This window comes from Ambystoma mexicanum, chromosome 13 (assembly GCF_040938575.1).
Source record: "Ambystoma mexicanum isolate Mex_15411 chromosome 13, UKY_AmexF1_1, whole genome shotgun sequence".
NCBI classification, from domain to species: Eukaryota; Metazoa; Chordata; class Amphibia; order Caudata; family Ambystomatidae; genus Ambystoma; species Ambystoma mexicanum.
Genome location: NC_090938.1, coordinates 641,018,616 through 641,039,173, shown reverse-complemented (window position 1 = coordinate 641,039,173; position 20,558 = coordinate 641,018,616). Strand labels below are relative to the sequence as shown.

At 45.9% G+C, this 20,558-nt stretch overlaps 1 protein-coding gene across 6 annotated transcripts in view; it reads left to right on the top strand.

Annotated features, from left to right (window-relative positions):
* CALCOCO2 (calcium binding and coiled-coil domain 2) overlaps window positions 1-20,558 on the top strand; it is a 746,974-nt gene that overhangs the window by 527,820 nt on the left and 198,596 nt on the right. For 4 of the 6 annotated variants that reach the window (XM_069634588.1, XM_069634582.1, XM_069634583.1 and 1 more), the window contains one exon: window positions 13,633-13,750. In XM_069634588.1, coding sequence (XP_069490689.1) covers window positions 13,633-13,750 — 118 coding nt within the window. The remainder of the gene's footprint in view (window positions 1-13,632; window positions 13,751-20,558) is intronic. The other 2 variants (XM_069634584.1, XM_069634590.1) reach the window with 1 other exon arrangement.

The window sequence follows — 20,558 nt, the reverse complement described above, 5'->3', positions numbered from 1 at the left end:
GCTTGCCGCCCTCTGAAACCTTTCTCTGTATTTGCTGACTTCCTTGGACCTGCAGACAAACATACAGATTGTTCACATTACCCTGTGAAATGCTTTCTAATTTTCCATGTATGCTTCCCGAAGTAACCCTATAATACCTGTGAGCCTTTGCTTTCTGTTGAAAGGCTTATGGAAAACTCCTTCTCTGAACACTTTACCACTGGACTAAAACTTGACTGGAGTTGCCTTAACTTCTCATGAACTTTGTGATTTTCTTCACAGTTATCAGAATATTCTTAAGAAGAATTCTTTCGGAAAACCTTTTCCTTTTAAAACCTTTGGTCTTCCTCAACTTAGACTTGTATAGTTCTTTAATAACTTGAACTTGTATTAGAAATCTGTAACATGCACAAAATGCATCTTACAACGTGCTTTCCTATAAACTACAAAAAAATTGCCTCAAAATGTTATGCTCTGAATAAAGTTCTGGTTGCCTACTTGAGAAAAACGTCTCCATCAAAGAGCTGATGCCCCCGCGCTGGTTCGCCAAAACCACGCTCTCATAATGGTGCGAGAAAAGTTCTGCGGTCATTGCTACGGAAATAATCTTCCCGACGCACTGTCTCTTCAGCTTTGTGAGACTTAACTAGTGTGCATGTGCAAAGGACGCGTAATCCAAGGTCCCATACTCTAAGGCCCAGTTGATCGCAGCATTGTCTCTGAAAAACGCAAACATAGAAGAGAAAAGAAATATGCGTGCGTAAGTTAATTGTTAATGCGCAAGCGAATCCTAGAAGTTTACTGGTTAGTAGCGTGACCTAGTCTTTGCGCACCGAGGTGTAACGCTCACCTGATTCCCGTAGAGGCGCCGGTCTTGACTGGGCGTATACCGTATCTTCAAAGGTGATGTGTAACACACGGCTGGCTCTTTGGGCTGGACCTCTGTGCACTGTATGTCTGACTCGAAGGGTAAGATGTCTGCAGATAGAAAATATGGGATTAATGAACTGGGTTATTGAATGTCTCTCTCTTCTTCCCTTTCTCTTCTCCTGTAGAACCCCAAAGGTTAACGCTCTCACCTTAGGTAAGTGAACGCCGTGCTCTCCATCTGCCTCGGGGCAGGGTGCTGTAACCAGTTTCTTCACTGGATAAGGGGAGCAGGCCTCTTGACTTCAGAGGACTGCTGTCCGTCGTTTACTGCACGAACGGTAAGTTTCGAGTAATTCTAATGTCTTTAAAAGTCTTTAGTAATGATGTCTCTTGTTTTGCAGGGTTCCGGCGATGGCGGATGACGGGCTGAAGTGAGTTGAAGATGGAGCCCGTGTGATGAATAGAAGCGCCTGGAAGCACGTAAGTAAGCGCTTGTTGCCTGCTTCACGATGCACTCTAACTGTCTTTTTATTTTGCAGGTACAAGTTTGGAGCGGCTGCAGGGTGCCGGAATACCCACTGGGTTAGATGTGGAAAGGAGTAATGGCACGTGAGTATTAAAGTTCCCCAATGTCTTTAAACGCACCTTGTTTTGTCTTTCAGATGCGGGATGCAGCGCGGAAGGCCTCCGGAGCGTGCGAAGAGTTGGTAATCTTTTGTCTTTCAGATGCCGGAATGCAGTGCGAAGACCTCCGGAGCGCACGAAGAGTAGGTAAGCCTTTGTCTTTCAGATGCCGGAATGCAGCGCGAGGCGTTGGTGACAGCCGATGGACCAGGTAAGTGAAGCCCTGTCACTGAAGACTGTAATGCTAACCTGTTCTTTCTTGTCTTTATAGGTGTTGCTGAAGACTGGATTCAGGATGGTAAGCCTTTTTCCTTAGGCCCAGGATCAGATGCAGAAGACACGATGAGCGTTCTGCTGCAGAGGATGCAGAATAACGCAAAGCAAGATTCATCCATCGGGTGTGGTTTAAATAGCCTCCTGTAGTGCTTAGGTGTCTCCTTCCACAGCCACGCCTAGGTAAGAAAAGAGTTCCTGCTTTCCAGAAGAGTTCCAGTGTTCTGAACCTAGGGAGTGGCTCCTGCCCCACCCAACAGGAAAAGTAGTTCCAAACAGAAGAGGATCAGAGGCTCAACTGGCAGGCAAGTAAGCAGCATGGTCTGCTGCAGGTAAATCCACCCAAGCATTATGAGCCCGGCGCTTCCAGCGCTGGGACTGGGCATATTTATGAGCCTGGTGCCACTGGCGCCAGGACTGGGTCCAAAAGGTCCCAATTGGGACTGGTTGGCACTCGGAACCTGGGTTATGGATCTGCTTCCAAGGGAGTTGGGAAAACCCTGACCTTTTGGAAGCAGAGATCATGACAGTACCCCCCCTCAAGGCCCCTCCCAAACCGGGCTTCTCCGGGGGTTTTGGCTTGTCAGGAAATGTTCGGTGAAATCTTTTGATTAGGCGAGGAGCGTGGACATATTCAGCAGGTTCCCAGGATCTCTCTTGGGGGCCCTAGCCTTTCCAGTCAATTAGGTAAAATAGTTTAGATTTGGAGATCTTGGAGTCCAGAATGCTTTTGACTTCAAACTCGAGTTCTCCATCAACTAGGATGGGTTTTGGAGATTTAGTTAGTCGGGTTTGAGGTTGCACGGGTTTTAATAGAGAGACGTGGAAGACCGGATGTATCTTCATGTGCGGGGGCAAGTCCAACTTGACCGCTACTGGGTTTACTATGGTAGTGATGGAATAGGGACCAAGGTATCTTGGGTTGAATGTGCGTGGCCCTTTTAGAGGTAGATATTTGGTGGATAACCAGACTTGATCCCCTACTTGATATTGAGGGGCTTCCTTCCGATGTTGATCTGCTCCTTTCTTGTATTGTTCTTTAGCCCTTTGAAGGTGAGAAATAGCTTCCTTAAAGGCTTGGGTGATTGTAGAATGCAGGTAGTCTACTGCTGGTGTTTCAAGATCTTGGAGGGGATCCAACTCCGAGGTTCGAGGGTGACTGCCGTATAAAAGAAAAAACGGGGTTTTCCCAGTTCCCGAATGGACAGAGTTATTGTAGGCATATTCGGCTATCCAAAGGATGTCTTTCCAAGTTTTTTCAGTTTGTTGCAGCATGCAGCGTAAATACTGTTCCAGAGTTTGATTGGTCCTCTCGGTTTGTCCGTCGGTCTGAGGGTGGTGACTTGTCGATAGTCTCACATCAATTTGAGCCGACCGACAGCAACTTCGCCAAAAATGAGAAATAAATTGACTACCTCGATCCGAAATTAGAACCGAAGGAAAACCGTGCAGTTGGACGATGTTTTCGAGAAATTCTCGGGCCAGAGTCGCTGCTGTTGGCAAGCCTTTGAGCGGAATGAAATGCGCCATCTTGGAGAATAAGTCCACGATTACTAGAATCGTATTGTATCCGGAGCATGGAGGTAGATCGGTGATGAAGTCCATAGAAAGCGTATGCCAAGGGCGAGGTGGGATGTCAATAGGGCGTAAGAGGCCTGCTGGTCTTTCCTTTTGACTCTTGTTTTGGGCGCATACTCCACAGGACATTATAAAGTCTCTGATATCTTTTTTCCAAGACGGCCACCAGAAGTAGCGCTTGATCTTTTCTGAGGTCTTGGCCATACCGGGATGTCCTTCCATTAAAGAATCGTGATAACAAGAGATTACTTTTTTCTGTAAATCTGTGCTGGGCAGGTATAATCGTTCTTGGAAATACAATAAGTTGTCCTTTACTGCAAAGTCCTTTCCCTGCAGATGCCAATTCTGTATGTCTGCTGGAGTTACAAGTTGCCTGGCTTTATCCTTAACTTCCTCTATGGATTGTGTGGCGATTACACCCAGAATTCTTTGTTCGGGAATGATTGGTACAGGTTTAGGGTTGATCAAGTGTTCTTCCACTCCCATCCGAGAAAGGGCATCAGCTTTACCGTTTTTTTGTACCAGGTCGATAGGTAATTATGAAGTCAAACTCGGCAAAGAATAATGCCCAATGGAGTTGTCTAGAGGATTGGGCTTTTGCGGTTTTCAAATATTGCAGGTTTCGGTGATCCGTAATCACAGTAACGGTGTGTCGGGCCCCCAGCAGATAATGCCGCCAAGCCTTAAAGGCAGACTTGATAGCCATTAGTTCCTTGTCAGTAATCGTGTAATTGATTTCAGGAGGCGAGAATTTGCGGGACCAAAATGCCACGGGATGCAACTGATTGGTTACCGGGTCCTTTTGTGATAGAACTGCCCCCATGGCAAGGCTTGAAGCATCAGTTTCCACGATGTAGGGGAGTTCGGGGGGAGGGTGTTTTAAGATTGGTGCAGAGATGAATTTAGTCTTCAAATCCTGGAAAGCTTGTTCCGCCTCGGTAGACCATTCAAAACGTTTGTTTTTCTTTAACAAGGCAGTGATGGGCTGGACTATTCGAGAAAATTCGGGGATAAACCTGCGGTAAAAGTTAGCGAAGCCTAACATGCTTTGCACACCTTTTACAGAGGATGGTGATGGCCATTTGAGAACTGCATCGACCTTCTTTGAATCCATACGCACTCCGCTAGGTGATAATATGAATCCCAAGAATTCAACTTCAGTCACGTTGAAAACACATTTTTCCAACTTAGCGAAAAGTTTGTGTTGACGCAATCTTTCGAGGACCATTTTCACGTGTTTCCGATGTTCAGATTCCGATGAAGAATAAACGAGGATGTCGTCAATGTAAACAACAACACACACATCTATGAGCTCTCTGAGGACATCGTTCATAAAATATTGAAAGGCGGCCGGGGCATTGCAAAGTCCGAAGGGCATGACCTGATATTCAAATAGCCCATATTTGGTGCGGAAGGCCGTCTTCCATTCATCGCCCTCTTTTACTCGTACCAAGTGGTAGGCTCCTCTAAGATCCAGCTTTGTATATATGCATGCTTTTCTGACTTGGTCCAGGAGTTCAGGGATCAAAGGTAACGGATATCTATTCTTGACGGTGATCTGGTTCAGGGAGCGATAATCTATACAAGTTCTAAGGTCTCCTTCCTTTTTTGGAACGAAGAACAAAGCTGAAGAAGCAGGGGACTTGGAAGGACGAATAAACCCATTTGCCAGGTATTGATCCAGGTATTGTCGAAGGTGAAGGTTCTCAGGCTCGGTGAGGGCATAAATTCTACTACAAGGAGGAGTAGATCCAGGTATCAGGTCTATCTGGCAGTCATAAGACCTATGAGGAGGTAGAGAGTTAGCCTGATCCTTCCGGAAAACATCTTGGTATTCTAGGTATTCGGGAGGTAACTGGGGAGTCTCTGAAGAAATTGCTGCCAGTGCAACACCTGGTAGAGGGTGACAAGTAGAGACACATTCTGGAAACTGGACCGTTCTTGCTCGCCAATCGATCAGAGGATTGTGTTTCTCTAACCAAGGTTTTCCTAGAATAATCTGAAACTGAGGAGCCTTGATCACATCGAACACGATCTTCTCATGGTGTCCATCTTGACTTACTAGCGTCACTTCTTGAGTGGTATGCGTTACTGGTCCGGAGGCTATCTCCGTTCCATCCACCGTAGTAATGACGTCCTTTACAGCCTTGGGACAAAGAGTTAGATTCATCCTCAAAACCATTTCATGATCCACATAATTGCCGATGGCACCGCTGTCGACGTAAGCTTCAATTGCATGTAATCGATCCGGATTATCAGGGCTAATGAGGACCATAGGTATCACGAAATGCGAGGTCACGGAACTGGTTTTCACGCTCGGCAAGAGGACCTCTATTCTTGTCGGGCGAGGTCGTTTCCCTGCTCAGAGTTTGTAACTTTGGTAACTGCAGCTCCTACTGCCTTCTTGGCAGGTTTCACCGGACAGTCTCGAAGAAAGTGCCCTGAGTTTCCGCAATAGAGGCATAATTGCAACTGTTTTCTCCTTTCCCGCTCCTTTTGTGTTAGAGGACCTTTCAGGCCCCCTATTTGCATGGGTTCCCCGGAGTCTACTCCTTTGGAAGGAGTCGGCGGTTTGGAAAATACTCGAGCATCAAACTTGGAACGATCGGCCTTCCTGTTCTGCAGTCTGTGATCTATTTCAACGACTAAGTCTATATAGTCCGAACAATCTTGTGGGGGATTCACTACTTGGGCTAACACATCTTTGAGCTCTCCACGTAGACCTCTATAAAACAGCGTAATCCTTTTGTCCTCAGGCCATTGAGTTTCCACTATCAGTCTGTTGAAAGACGCAATATAAGCCAAAAGGTCTTGATTACCTTGTCGCAACGAAAGAAGCTCATTGTCCAAGGCCTGCCCCTGTGAATGTCTTGCGAACAGTTTTTCCATACTGAGCTGAAAAGCTTGAAAATCATGGAGGACCGGATCATCTTGATTTACTAGAGGGATCGACCAGTCTGCCACATTGCCACTAAGGTACGAAAGCACGAAAGCTACTTTAGCTTGATCAGTTGGAAAGGCTGCTGGCCGGCATAAGAAATGCAACCGGCACTGATTGATAAATACTGAAAACCTCTTTGGGTCACCAGAAAATCGTTCGGGCGGAGCCAGAGGTACATTCCCAGGTAGGTTGATCTGCACTGGATTCATAGAGGATGTAGAAGGAAGATTTCCCCCAGATGCGGCTAACGGGGACTGTCCGGCTTGTGACTGTAGCAATTGTCTAGCGAGATCATCTGTTCACTCCTTGGAAATAATCAGTTTCCTTCTTAGAGCGTTTGTTTCCTGACGGGCTGCATGCACTTCTGCCCTTAGTTCCCCAAGTAACTGGGCTAGCTGGTCGGTATCCGAGATTTCCATAGCGCCTGGACGGGAGTTTTGCGGTAGGCTTTGCGTTCTGTAACGCTCACCTGATTCCCGTAGAGGCGCCGGTCTTGACTGGGCGTATACCGTATCTTCAAAGGTGATGTGTAACACACGGCTGGCTCTTTGGGCTGGACCTCTGTGCACTGTATGTCTGACTCGAAGGGTAAGATGTCTGCAGATAGAAAATATGGGATTAATGAACTGGGTTATTGAATGTCTCTCTCTTCTTCCCTTTCTCTTCTCCTGTAGAACCCCAAAGGTTAACGCTCTCACCTTAGGTAAGTGAACGCTGTGCTCTCCATCTGCCTCGGGGCAGGGTGCTGTAACCAGTTTCTTCACTGGATAAGGGGAGCAGGCCTCTTGACTTCAGAGGACTGCTGTCCGTCGTTTACTGCACGAACGGTAAGTTTCGAGTAATTCTAATGTCTTTAAAAGTCTTTAGTAATGATGTCTCTTATTTTGCAGGGTTCCGGCGATGGCGGATGACGGGCTGAAGTGAGTTGAAGATGGAGCCCGTGTGATGAATAGAAGCGCCTGGAAGCACGTAAGTAAGCGCTTGTTGCCTGCTTCACGATGCGCTCTAACTGTCTTTTTATTTTGCAGGTACAAGTTCGGAGCGGCTGCAGGGTGCCGGAATACCCACTGGGTTAGATGTGGAAAGGAGTAATGGCACGTGAGTATTAAAGTTCCCCAATGTCTTTAAACGCACCTTGTTTTGTCTTTCAGATGCGGGATGCAGCGCCGAAGGCCTCCGGAGCGTGCAAAGAGTTGGTAAGCTTTTGTCTTTCAGATGCTGGAATGCAGTGCGAAGACCTCCGGAGCGCACGAAGAGTAGGTAAGCCTTTGTCTTTCAGATGCCGGAATGCAGCGCGAGGCGTTGGTGACAGCCGATGGACCAGGTAAGTGAAGCGCTGTCACTGAAGACTGTAATGCTAACCTGTTCTTTCTTGTCTTTATAGGTGTTGCTGAAGACTGGATTCAGGATGGTAAGCCTTTTTCCTTAGGCCCAGGATCAGATGCAGAAGACACGATGAGCGTTCTGCTGCAGAGGATGCAGAATAACGCAAAGCAAGATTCATCCATCGGGTGTGGTTTAAATAGCCTCCTGTAGTGCTTAGGTGTCTCCTTCCACAGCCACGCCTAGGTAAGAAAAGAGTTCCTGCTTTCCAGAAGAGTTCCAGTGTTCTGAACCTAGGGAGTGGCTCCTGCCCCACCCAACAGGAAAGGTAGTTCCAAACAGAAGAGGATCAGAGGCTCAACTGGCAGGCAAGTAAGCAGCATGGTCTGCTGCAGGTAAGTCCACCCAAGCATTATGAGCCCGGCGCTTCCAGCGCTGGGACTGGGCATATTTATGAGCCTGGTGCCACTGGCACCAGGACTGGGTCCAAAAGGTCCCAATTGGGACTGGTTGGCACTCGGAACCTGGGTTATGGATCTGCTTCCAAGGGAGTTGGGAAACCCCTGACCTTTTGGAAGCAGAGATCATGACACAAGGTTAATTAATTTATTCACACGCTTGTTACTAAAAAGTGTTGCAGTTCATGAAATACATTTATCAAGGCAAATCTTTCAGCATAGAGTTGGCTACCAAGGATATGTACAAATAGTCATTTACATTTTCAAAGTAAACTTTACTTGGCTTCCTGTTGTAGCTGTAGACTGTGCTTCTTCAGAAGACTCTGCTCTCTCCTCTCAGTGTACCTTGTCCGGAGTAATTTTTTTCAATTTGGTTTTCTAGGAAGTTTTAACTTGTGAGCCTTAAAAAAAGTGACCTTCTTTGTTTGATCATATGAATCAAAGGCAGTTTAGAACCTCTCTCAAGGTTCCAAACTACCTCACAGAAGCTGAAGAGCCAATAATGTCTAAGAATTGCTGTCACCATCTTGCACTGGGATCACTCCTGTCTCCTACAGGATACATGTTAAGAAAGATTGGGTTTTGAATGTTCTTAATAAATAAACCACAGCTTTAGATTCCAGCATACTTCTTGTATTTCACACCTGCCCCGAGCTGCCAAAGACCTTTCCTAGCTTGAAAGCTAAAGGGGAACCTAACACAGAACCAAGGGACAACACTCCACCCATGCCCTCAAACGCTGAACTTTGCAGCTTGACTCCTGAGGACATAGAGTGTGGTCATCTAAACCTGAACCAAAGGTGTAGGGACATTCTACAGAAGGCACGCATGCCTAATACAAGACACTGATATTTTAACACATGGAAATGTTTTGTCTTACGGTGTAAAGCGGGTACCGTCAATACAGTTGACTGTTCACCTTCACATATAGTACACTATTTACTGTATCTTGTATACTCTGGCTTAGTCTTCAATTCCTTACCAGTGCACCTACCTGCTCTCTCAGCCTACAGCACATCAAAAAGTAAAGTTTCATGGTGGAAGGTGACTGTGGTGAAAGCATTCATGGAGGGTGTTCAAGTTATACCCACCAGTTTCAAATCAAACTCCTGGCTGGGACTTGAATATTGTGCTTACAAGACTCATGGAGGCCCCTTTGAGCCAATGCACAAAGCCAGTCTTAAACATCTAACATATATAAGACTGCTTTCCTTTGTCGCTTTCGCATCAATAAGAATAGTTGGTGAATTACAAGCACTTTCAGTGCAAAATCCTTTCGCTATTCACAAGGACATGGTGGTACTACGCACACATCTTCGATTTTCTCCAAAATTCATCTCTTAAGTCCACGTAAATCAATCCATAGAACTCCCTGCTTTCTTCCAATACCCTAACAATGCAGCAGAGAAAGACCTATATACCCTAAATGTAAGAAGGGCTGTCATGTTTTACCTTCCAAAGACTAAACCATTCAGAAAAACAGACAGTTATTTTTGTATCTCTCGCCACAGGCATAGAGGATCAATAAATAGGCTATCACAAAATGAATTGTCAGATGCTTCCAACTTTGTTATTTTCTTGCCAAGAGAATGTTACCCATCAAGCCCAGAGCATACTCAACTCAGGGTACAGAGGCTACTCTAGCTTTCATTGCAAATCTGCCCTTAAATGATTTGCAAACATGCCACTTGGAGTTCTGTTCACACCTTCACACAACATTAACGGTTAGATACACATTCCAAAGATGGCACACAGGTGGGTCAGGCATACATTACTTAACATAATCATATTTCTGATGCTTGTATCTGCTTAGATTCACATGCGTCCACCAGCCTTCCTCCTTTTGGAGTTGAATGTTCTAGGGCAAACCATAGATGTTTCACACCTCATCACAACTTACCTATTATCCACGCATACACTTTATACTCCCTCAATGTCAGAAACAAAATCATGTGAGTTGTGAGGGACCTCGACACGTGATGGATCATGGGTACAGTACACGTCACACTAGGGATAATATTGCAAACACGCCCAGTTAACGTCCCTTTTCGAACTTCGAAAACAACATGTGCAATACTACACGCCTAGCCCTAGATGTCGGCCTATATAAAGCATCCTCCCTTGTTCCCCTGAGAAGAGTCCTACACGCAACCGCACTCATCAAGGGTCTACGCAGATAGGAACACATCACCCCGGCCCTCATCGACCTTCAATGGCTCCCACTGCACGCACAAATCTCCTTTAATTCTTGCTGAATTATATATAAGGCAGTCGCTCTTAAGTCACCCAACTACCTTGCTGAGAAACTCAGCATCTCCGGCAGACATCGCACCACCAGAATCCAGGACATGTGCAAACTTGAAATCCGCTGCTGCAAAAAGGAAAGGACCAGAAAACAAGCCTTCTCTGCCTATGCACCAAGACTATGGAACCTCCTCCCCATCAGCATCAGACTCGCCCCCAGGCTCCTACAATTCAGAAAAGAACTCAAGACCCACCTCTTCAAGGAGTCTCTCCTCATCAACACCTAGGCCATCACATCACCCCTTGTGCCCCCTGACTCGCTAGACACCGCCCGCCCATCTCCTCCCCGCCACCAGGTACAGCTTTACCCCTCTGTATCCTACCCCCTGCTGTATATCTGTTCTGTTGTTACCTCTGTAAAGCAGTCAGTTATGTATCTGTATTATTGTGTACCTCTGTAAAGCGCTCAGTTGCTCTCGAAGCTAGGTCCACGCTCAATAAATATAATAATAATAATAATAATGTGAATCTAAGCAGACACAAGCATCAGAAATACGATTATGGTAAGTAATGTTTGCCATACAGTCCCAGTACCCAGTGCAATAAACCACAATCCCCCCCACCCCCGCCACAGTACTGAAAGGAAAGTTTAGATTTGAAATGGCAGTCCACAAGAATACAACCCTAACTTTAGAAGTCCAACCCTAAATTGACTTGGGGCCTTGTGCCCAGAAAGTTTGCAAAGTTCCAAGTATTTTTGGGAGCTGGGAAAAATAAAAAGTTAGGTGAAGTGTCTTATGGATGGGAAAAGGCTTCCAAAAGTTAAATAAGGATCCATCCTACTGAATAAATCTGTCCCTAGCTTTCAGAATGTTAGCGGAACCAAGCAATTGCAAAGCCAAACTATTGTAAATGTTTTAAAAGTCAGGTAAACTTTTCAAAGGGGAGGTAGGGGTTCAGGTAAGTACACTGTAACTCACCCCCGTACTCTGGTTTCTCTTGGGACTTGGCAAGGTCGTCGAAGGTCGCGTTTCTCCCACCATTGCTGCTGGACCTCGTTGCCCACGAGTTTCAGGTTTGTGACTCCCCGGTCGGCCACAGGTGGTAGTGCAACATGCTCAGTTGAAGAATGCAGCTCACTCGGGTGCAGGCCTCCTCTCAGCACACGACTGGATGCAGCAAATCAGTTTCTGGTTGCACGGCAACAGGAGCTGACACAGTTGTCGCGGTCGGAGTCAGCCTTGTATCTCGGGTCTCTTGGATGCTGGGACGCTGACATTACGCAGAGAAGACTCTTGTAGGACAAGCTGACGGTCCTGGAAGTTCGGGGACGAAACGTGGAACCGCACCATCGGCAGCGCAGTAGCCCAAACTTCGAACTGGTCAGCCACTGATTGGCTCAGGGACACCTCCGAAGATTCTGGATCGCAGGACACCACGCAGACGACTGGAATAGATGTTCCCTCCACTCACAGGGTCGAAGCTCCACCGAAGGACTTCTAAAGATCTCATGCCAGACCAAAGGGTCAGAAAGAATACTCTGTTCTGAATACAAGAATTACATAGTCTACCATGCCGGGCAGCATTCGAGAAGCAGACACTTAGAGGCCAAGAACACAGTGATTAGAGGCGAACAGCCACATCCCAGCTGGGAAGTCGACCTGCTGGAGCACACCCAGAGCTACAAAAAGTACCAGGGTTGGCCAGGGTGGAAGGTGGCGAGCGGAACCCCACAAACTGAGAAAAAGGGTTACGGCAGTCTTAGAAACCCGAGAGATTAATATATGATAAATATATTGAAACCAGCCCAACATTTGAGAAAAGCAGCAAGCAAAAGGGGCCTGGAGGGCCCAAGAGAAATAAGAGACATTTGGGGAAACCTCAAAAGAAAGGGAATCTGGAGAATTCAACCAAGAGGGTCATAATATAACCCCAAAGAGACATTTGGAAATCAAGAGATGGAAACCAGGAGGGTTTAAGCAAGTGGATCAAGGTATAAACCAAAAGAGAAAAGGAAGTGGCTACGGTGGTGGGAAAAAGAATAAGTAAATCATTCCTACCTGTCAAGGACTAGAGACATTTAATTTAAAAGAGAAGAGACTTGCACCTTTTCCTGAAGAGTTTAAGAAGGAGCAGAAACACTTTTTATTTTGAACTGTTTGTAAAAACTATCTCCACAGTGAGATCCTGTGGACATTGGCCCAAGAAAGCATGAGTGAGAAGGCAATCACCTGGGCTCATTTTATTATATAGTGGTAGGGCTAGATAGCAGATAGTTATGAACAGAGGACTGCCTTTTTTATCTTTGTTGATTTTCTTTTATTTATTTATTACATTTCTATAGCGCCCAGACCCAGTAGTATCACATTGCTTGTACATGAATTGAGAGTTAATGGTAAACAACAGTAGATGGCAATGAATACATACATACAGAAGTACAATAGCATAGTCCACAAGGTGTAAGACCAAGCAAAGGGTTTCAACATAAGGTGTACCTAGTGAACACACTCTCGTAAAGTCCTGCCTCTTGGTATGGGGTCTGCTTAAGGTATGTAAGTAAACAAGAATGACAAAAACAGGTGTGAGCGTACAATCTAGCAAAGCCTCTCCTCATGGTACGGGGGCTGCATCAGATGTGTAAGCAAACACAATGGCAAAATAGGTGTGGCATGGACATTGCAGTTATGATACAGCTACAGGGCTACCAGTCAAATCCAGTCTATTACAGGTAGGTTAAGTTAAGTTTCCAGCGTGATACTGCAGGTCGAGTTCGGTATGTTATAGGCCCATTCAGAGTGCATGAACAGAGCAAGGCTGCTGGACAAACGGGGGAAGTAGTAGGCAGATTAAAGTACATATACAGCACAGGGCTGCAAGACAAATGAAGTGCAAAGCAAATCGCGAGTAATGGACCACAAAATGTACAGAATGGGTGCCTGGCACTGGGTCCATTGGGCAGATTTTGATGTTTGCAGGTTACTCACGTTTGATGACTGACAAGCACACTTAGTTTACTTTATAGGCAGGGAAAATCCCTCATAGCAATATAGACAGTGAAGCATTTTTCTTTTAGTTTCATTCAAACACACTTAACAGGTCCTTCCTGGGTCTGTCTCCTTCTTCTGGTTCGCCACAGTCCCCTGCCTGGAGTGGTAGAATATCAGCCTTAAGCTGAAAGGCAAATTTGATGATCCATAAACTGGAAAATACTGTTTATCAGCCTCAAACTGCAAGCGATAGCAACATTAAACCAAACGGTATGGGTTGTCAGTTGTAAACTAGAAATAATAGTTTGTCAGCCATTATGTGGCATTCTAATTGTGCTTCTCTGATTCTACACAGATACATAAGAAAGTGCCTCATTCCAGTATTACCCAGAAACCTTCCTTGACGCGAACACGAGAAGAACAGCGAGGCCATCCTGAAAATGCAGGTCTGATTTTTGGAAATCCTTACCCCAGTAAGTGCTTGATGATGAAAACATGTTGAATGGTATTTTTTGCAAACTAAGATTGTGTGTGCATATGGTGTAGAAATATATATTTAATTTTATTTAAGGCTGTTATGATGGACAAGGTGAGGGTAAAGCAGAAGACCACAAGGAGTCGATAAGTAAAAATCAGGCTGGGAATTGTGGACTCGATGAGCATGGTGGCCCTGATCTTTTGAGCAATTTAGTTTTTTGTTCCTACACCTAGGGGACTTGTATTATTGTAGTTAATGATTTGTGTGAAAGAGATGATGGGAAGCAAGAAAAATAATAAGAGACTTATTTTCCTCACATACATTTCCCCCAAAATCTATGAAAGGGTAAAGAATAGTTGGATAGTTCCTGTCAAACTACTTGCAAGTTTTAATTGATCCTGTCAGTTGCATTGTTATGTTCCCCACTTACTGTTTTTGATGACAATGGCACCTGTGACACAGTCAATGACAAGAAAAAGATAAATGACTGGTGCAATATTGAAAAGGTTTTAAAAGACATTATCACCCTTAGAACTCGGGTGCACCAATTAGCTAGTTGGGAATGCAGGCTGCATTTGCTATTTATTTTGTTTGCTAACACATCCCCCTCTCACCTCTACTCTCCAGTCTGCCTTCTCTCACCCGCCTACCTTTCACACCCACCAAACTCTCTTCGTCCATGTTCCTTGCCTCTCCCAGCACTCTGTTCCGCTTGTTTGCTCACTGTCCCTTCTCCCTGCAGTGAATAAATCTCCTGTATGACTTTAGAGACCGACAGAGTGGTTGATGGTCAAGGCGGAATGTGGGGAAAACACAGTTCACCCGAAAGGGGCATTCTCAAGAACAGTGGCCTCCATACCAACTGTATAGATGGGCTCGGACACAAAGGGGATAGTCACTGGGATATGCAGAACCACAGTCCATGGGCAGAATCATCATGGGGACAGTCACATGGACGTGCCAAACCACAACCTTCCTACCCATATGCGGAACCTCCAATGGGCTAGTCACAGGGACACTTAGACCCCCATTGTACATGCTAATATCCAGGTCCACAAACGGAAGAGTTACAGAAACCCTCACACCACCTACATCCCTACCAACGCCCACCACAGGGAGAGGGGGGATAGACCTAACATTTGAAGAGACTCCTTCCCATCAGTTGAACAAAGTGGGAGAGCCATTCAAGCTTCCTAGCCAGCTCCAAACATATACTCTAGGAAAGGAAGCTATTCGCTTTAAGTTAATACTGCTGCAGCATTTCCAAATTCCCTGACAAGCAGGGAAATAGATTGTTTCCCTCAGCGTTGTTGTCAGAGAAACCCTCTGACACTTTGATTCCCTCTTGCATAACCTGTGGAAGCCCTGCTGTTACAAGGTCACACTCTAACAATGAAGAAACGACTCATGGGTAACACACATATGCAGTAACAAACACTTCCCATTATCTCAGTGTCGTGGGGATTATAAACTTTCAAATCCCCCATGGCGAAGGGAGATAAAATGCAGCAAACATCTTCCCAGGCTTACCAGATGATTCTCAAGCACTCAGTCCACATGCCAGGAGGACAGGCAGACCTAGACTCACACAAGCAATATCAGCAGGGTTTGCAGGGGCAGGAGGGAGACGCCATAGCTGGACTCAATAGCTGATAATGGCCCTACTGAAATCCAAGATGGTGGCAGGCCTTCATGGAGCCTTAGGCCAGCCCCTTTTTCCAAGTCACATGACTACCCACCCATGAACCAATCACAAAAAAGCATAGCCCTCCGAATACAGGTGTGCTCAATATCCCTAAGCAGCACCCAAAGGTAAGAGAGACACTAGTTTAAAAAGCCACCAGATCAGCCTGAGAGTGTGGGCTGTTTGAGTAGAAACTGGAGGGAGGAGATTAGGGGGAAAGGGGTGCTAAAGAGGAGTACTGAGTGGAGAGCAAGAGCCAAGTGCTGAATGTTGGAGGGAGAGGGAGTCGGCGGGCCAGAGACAGAGAGAGAATTACTTGGGAGGAGGCTGGAGCAAGAAACAGTTGTCATCAGGGTGAGAGTCTTTGCCGAGTGGAGGAGGCAGACCATCAGAATAAGAGAGAGTGGGGAGTTTGGAGAGAAAAGATTACACAAAGGAAAAGCGGGTTTGTTGTGAGAGGGTGAATAGATGTGAGAAGGCTGGAAAGGAATTGAGACCACCTAGTGAGAGGGCAAGGCATTTGGAGGAGAAATACCATCCAGAGAGTAATCGTCCAGGAATGGGAAGGAAGTCAAAGCCCATAACATCAGTGGCAGCGAGAAAATAACTAGAAACAGAGATAACACTACAATACCTGAAGAGATGGTAGAAGAACAGGTACCCCTAAAGAGAGAGAGAGAGATCAGGGTGGTTCTTGTGGACATGGTCGATCCTAGACAGAATATAAAGTCTTTAGGCTATGAGGTATGCGAGAATGCAATCTTCGTGGGGGCCAATGAGTGTACCATAAGTGGATTCAAATAAAGTGTCCTTTGTACCAAGTTCCTAGAGCAGGGAGGTGCCCAGCAGATCGAGAACACCCTGCGCCCACCTCAGAGACATGCAGCAACCGAACCGTAGCAAAAAAGTAGGTGCAATCACCATCTCAACCGCCCGAAGGCGATCAGACCCTGATCCTCATACTCCATCGACAAGAGTTTGACAGTTCCTGCTGAAAGAAGCTGATTTTTAAGTTCCTTATTGATACCCTTCATACTTTGAGTTTATTCCTAGACTTATCGTGTCTGAATCACGTTCTCTCCAGTATAACATTTAATACATTCCTTATTTCCGATACCTATATTTGTCTGGCTTTGTGTCCCCTGCTTGGCACACTCTGACACCTCCCAATCTTTCGTCCACTGCCAGCTGAGCTGTGGCTGCAACTCATCTGCCCTTTCCCTGCACTTCTGCGTTGTTTGTGGTGGTCCTCACCGCCTTATCCACCATTACATATGTGCCTCATGTGTGCTAAAGGCAGTAATGGCCTCAGAGAAAGGGCTGCACTGTGTGTTAATGCTCTCACGGCCCCCAGTAATGCCCACCTTTTGCTTGGACCATTATCTCGGGATGGCGGTTATTAACTATATGATTGCAGCTCTACCGACACCATTATTGCTTCATTATAGAGCTTCATGGTGGCCATCAAGGTGTCAACCCGTGACAAAGTGCCTCGCTTTGCTCTACTGGTTAGGATACTGCCACCCACTATGTTATACAGTGCCTGGGGGTCGATATGGGAAGAATGCCCTGGTCTACACTACCCTCTCCAGCGAGCTTGGCAGGTACCTGTCACAAAGACCTAATTATCAACATGAACCCTGTAGGTGATCATGCTGAGTCTCTCCAGAAGCTGGGAGATGCTTGTGGAACATCCATAAGGAGACTGATCCTGGAGGAAAAAGTAATCCAAGGGATCACATACCCAGCCAACGTTCATGAGGCCTGCACCCGAACAAGCCTGTTTGCAAGCGGCATGAGTCATATACCAGAAAACTCTGCGAAGAGCACTGTGCTTGAGGGAGCACTCTGCACACATATGCAGCCAAGGTAGCTCCCAACAATTATGTAGTCTGGCTGCACAGCTGCAAAGAGAAAGGGAGAGACCTGGAAAGTGGGCTGAGCACCAACCCCACTTTAAAATACACCAGTGTTGTCCAACAACTAATTATCTCACACACATGATGTCAGTAGAGGAGGGGAGGGGGCATGCCCCCATAGTAGAGGTCAAGCTTAGCAGTCCGGTGAGGGATTGGAGTGAGGGGAGGTAAGAAGAAGATGATTTTGAAGGTGGCTAAAGAAAAGGAATAGAAGTGACTGACAGTAAAGAGGACTTGTAAAAGAGCAGAAAGATTGGTTTGGAAAAAGGAGGCATGCATTAAAGAATATTAGGCAGTTGGGAGGACAGTGGGCCAGGGGGTGGAAAGAGTGTATACAGTGAAGAACTACAGGATAAGGAAAAGGTAGAATACAAGAAAGAGAGGCATTGAAACAACCGGAGGGGGGAAGGTGGAAGAGTACAGGTGGAAGAGATAGACAAAACAAGCAGAGATACCTCAGGAGGGGGCTAGTGAGGAAGGAGAAAGAACGTGTGAAGAAGGAACCAGAGGGGGGATGTAAAAGGGGAAGGCAAGAAGGAGAGCCTCTGGAGGTCAAGACCTAGAGGGACGGTGTCCCAGATATGCTCTACTGTATAACAAGGGGGGGTGGTTACCGCCGTTCAAAAATTAAGCCATTCTGAAAATGTAGAATGTAATATTTCTAAGGAACTGTAGTGTTAACTAGTAATCACCCTATTCCAAACCTGCAAGAACTGAAACATGAACTCGCATTTCTCTATAAATCATAAAGCAGATTAAATCATTCTTTTTGTACCCTTATTACTCAGGGAACATGTATTTATTTACATATGATAAAAAAGGAAAAGAATCATATTCACATCTTTAAGTAGAACAGACTTTTTGTGTTGCACTTTGCCATAGTATATACAACAACAAAATTCAGAACAATATTAACCACTAGGATTGTCCATGTAAAAGAAGAGACAAAGATTCTATTGTAATCAACATTTGCATTTTGGTTACAGGTATACCTCTTATACATAAACTTATCTGCTAAAGAGAGTGTGTTCTTAATACAGCAAACTGAGCTTGTTTTTTTCAGCAAAAATCTGCATGTTGATGTTGTTACTGAGGTTTACTGACAGGGCTCTAATCCTATCTAGTACAGTCCAATTATGTACTCATTGACCCGTTTTAAAAAAAAAAAGAGCATTCATAGTGAGTGAAATGCGTTTTTGTGGGCTCTGTTGTGTACAGAGCTTTGGGGTCAGGGAAAATAAGAACAGAACCAGAAAATAAATCAAAATGAACAAACGAGCAAGGCACCCACAATAAACATAACGTGTGTTAGCCAAGTCTTAATTTTTTATATTAAAGTCTTTTTACATTAATGTAATGGTAGCCAATCCTTGGTCGCTGGGGGTCGCGTAACTAGTTAGCATGGAGGAGTCTCGTTCGTTATCGGAATTAACCAGACAAATCGCTCCACCAACTAAGAACGGCCATGCTCTACACCTGCAGGGCCAGTAGAAGCAGGAGGAGATACAAGTATGTGGAGAAGGGATGAGGCTGTGATAGGAGTTCAGAGTGAGGACGGAGTGAGTAGTGAAGGTAAGAAAAGTAGAAGGAACCACAAGAAACAAGTGCAATACAGAGACACAAGGAGGGTGTTAGGGAGAATGCTAATTTATGTGCTAATTCTCTTCAACTTTAGAGACCCCCAGCTCTTTTGCTGGACTTAAGAACTTTTAATTTTTACCCTGGAGTGAGTGTGTCTGACAAACTCCATAGGCATCTGCTTTTGTATTGTGACACACAGCACCTTCAGTGCAGTGTCACAGAGAAGTCCTTTGGATTTCTCATAAGGTTTAAATACCTTCTCTTGGGAGAACTACTGTTCCCAGGAGTAGTAAAGTGAAATTGACTGTACTTACCTGTTTTTCCTATGTAGGTCCAGTACACCCCATCTTATATAGAAGTACTGGGGGGTTACTTAGTAGCCCCTTTTTTTTACTTACTCAGGCTGAATCCTCGGCTGCAGTAATGCACCCATTGGTGCCCATTTTGTCAAGAAACCACCACGGTCGTCTTTTTTCAGAATTTTTTGTTTGCTCGTTAGGTCTTTCTTGGGTTTTACTCTGTGCGCCAAACCAGGTTTAACCCTTTTATTCGTTTTGCTTTTGGCGAGCATCAGTGCTAAAACCCGCCTCTGGCTCCAGTGTGTCTGGCAGGGCAGGAAGCAACAGAGTTGCCCGAAACTCCCTGTCCTTAATCTCCTTGGTTACCTGAATGCACCCAGTACTGATTGGCTGGCTGGCTGTCCTTGCAGGACAGCCACCCTGCCGTGTGACAGCTACGCTGTGCATGAATGGGAGAAACCTAAATAAAAGGTGGGGTCTCTTGAACAGAAGGCAGAGTCAACCACTGGACGAAACATCTGAAGAAGGAAACTGGAAGAGAAGCATGCTGCACCCTCCTGGACCGTTGGATTGCCCAGGGGAAGCCCTGCTGCAGTGCTGAAGCTCCAATTTCGTATCCAATAGAGAAGCCCGGAATGGATGACTTCTTCCCTTGGGTTGGTGGGACCAACTGACCCCAAGACGAACTTTGCTGGAAAACCTCTCCCTGCTGGCTGTACGTCTTTGCTGCTGTTGGAACCGAGTGCTAAGGGTCAGGAAAACCAGAATAGAGAGTGCATCATCTTTAAGCCAGACCAGACCTTCAGGAAGCTCCAGAGGACCCTCCCGAAGCAGGACGACCTTAGCCTGGGCCACCTCAACAGAGTGCTGGACCCCAGAAGCAAGGGAAGCCCATCAAGTGTCCAAGAACAGCAGTGGTGCTATTGACCGGTAGCTGAACGCGCAGAGTGCCGCTGATCTGAAGAGAGCCCATAGCCGCCGACGACCTTCTAACTGCAGTGCAGGAGTCCTCCACATGTCCTCCCTCTTGTCCCCACGACTGAGGCCCAGGAACCCAGGATCTGCAGGACTGCAACCAGAACAGAAGCCAGCTGGATCCTCTTCTTCAAACCTAAGGTACTGTCTTGACTGAAGGGGTACTTCTTTTATCTGTAGCTTGCTTGTTCTCACTGGAGACTTGCAGTAGCTGCTTTTTGCAGAGTTGATTCCAGGTTTGCCCCTCACAAGCCCTACAGCTTGTGGCCCAAAAGCGATTATTTTTACTACAAACTCTCTATTACCATTGTGCAAGACTTTTGTGCTATCTAAAGAAGTGCCTCA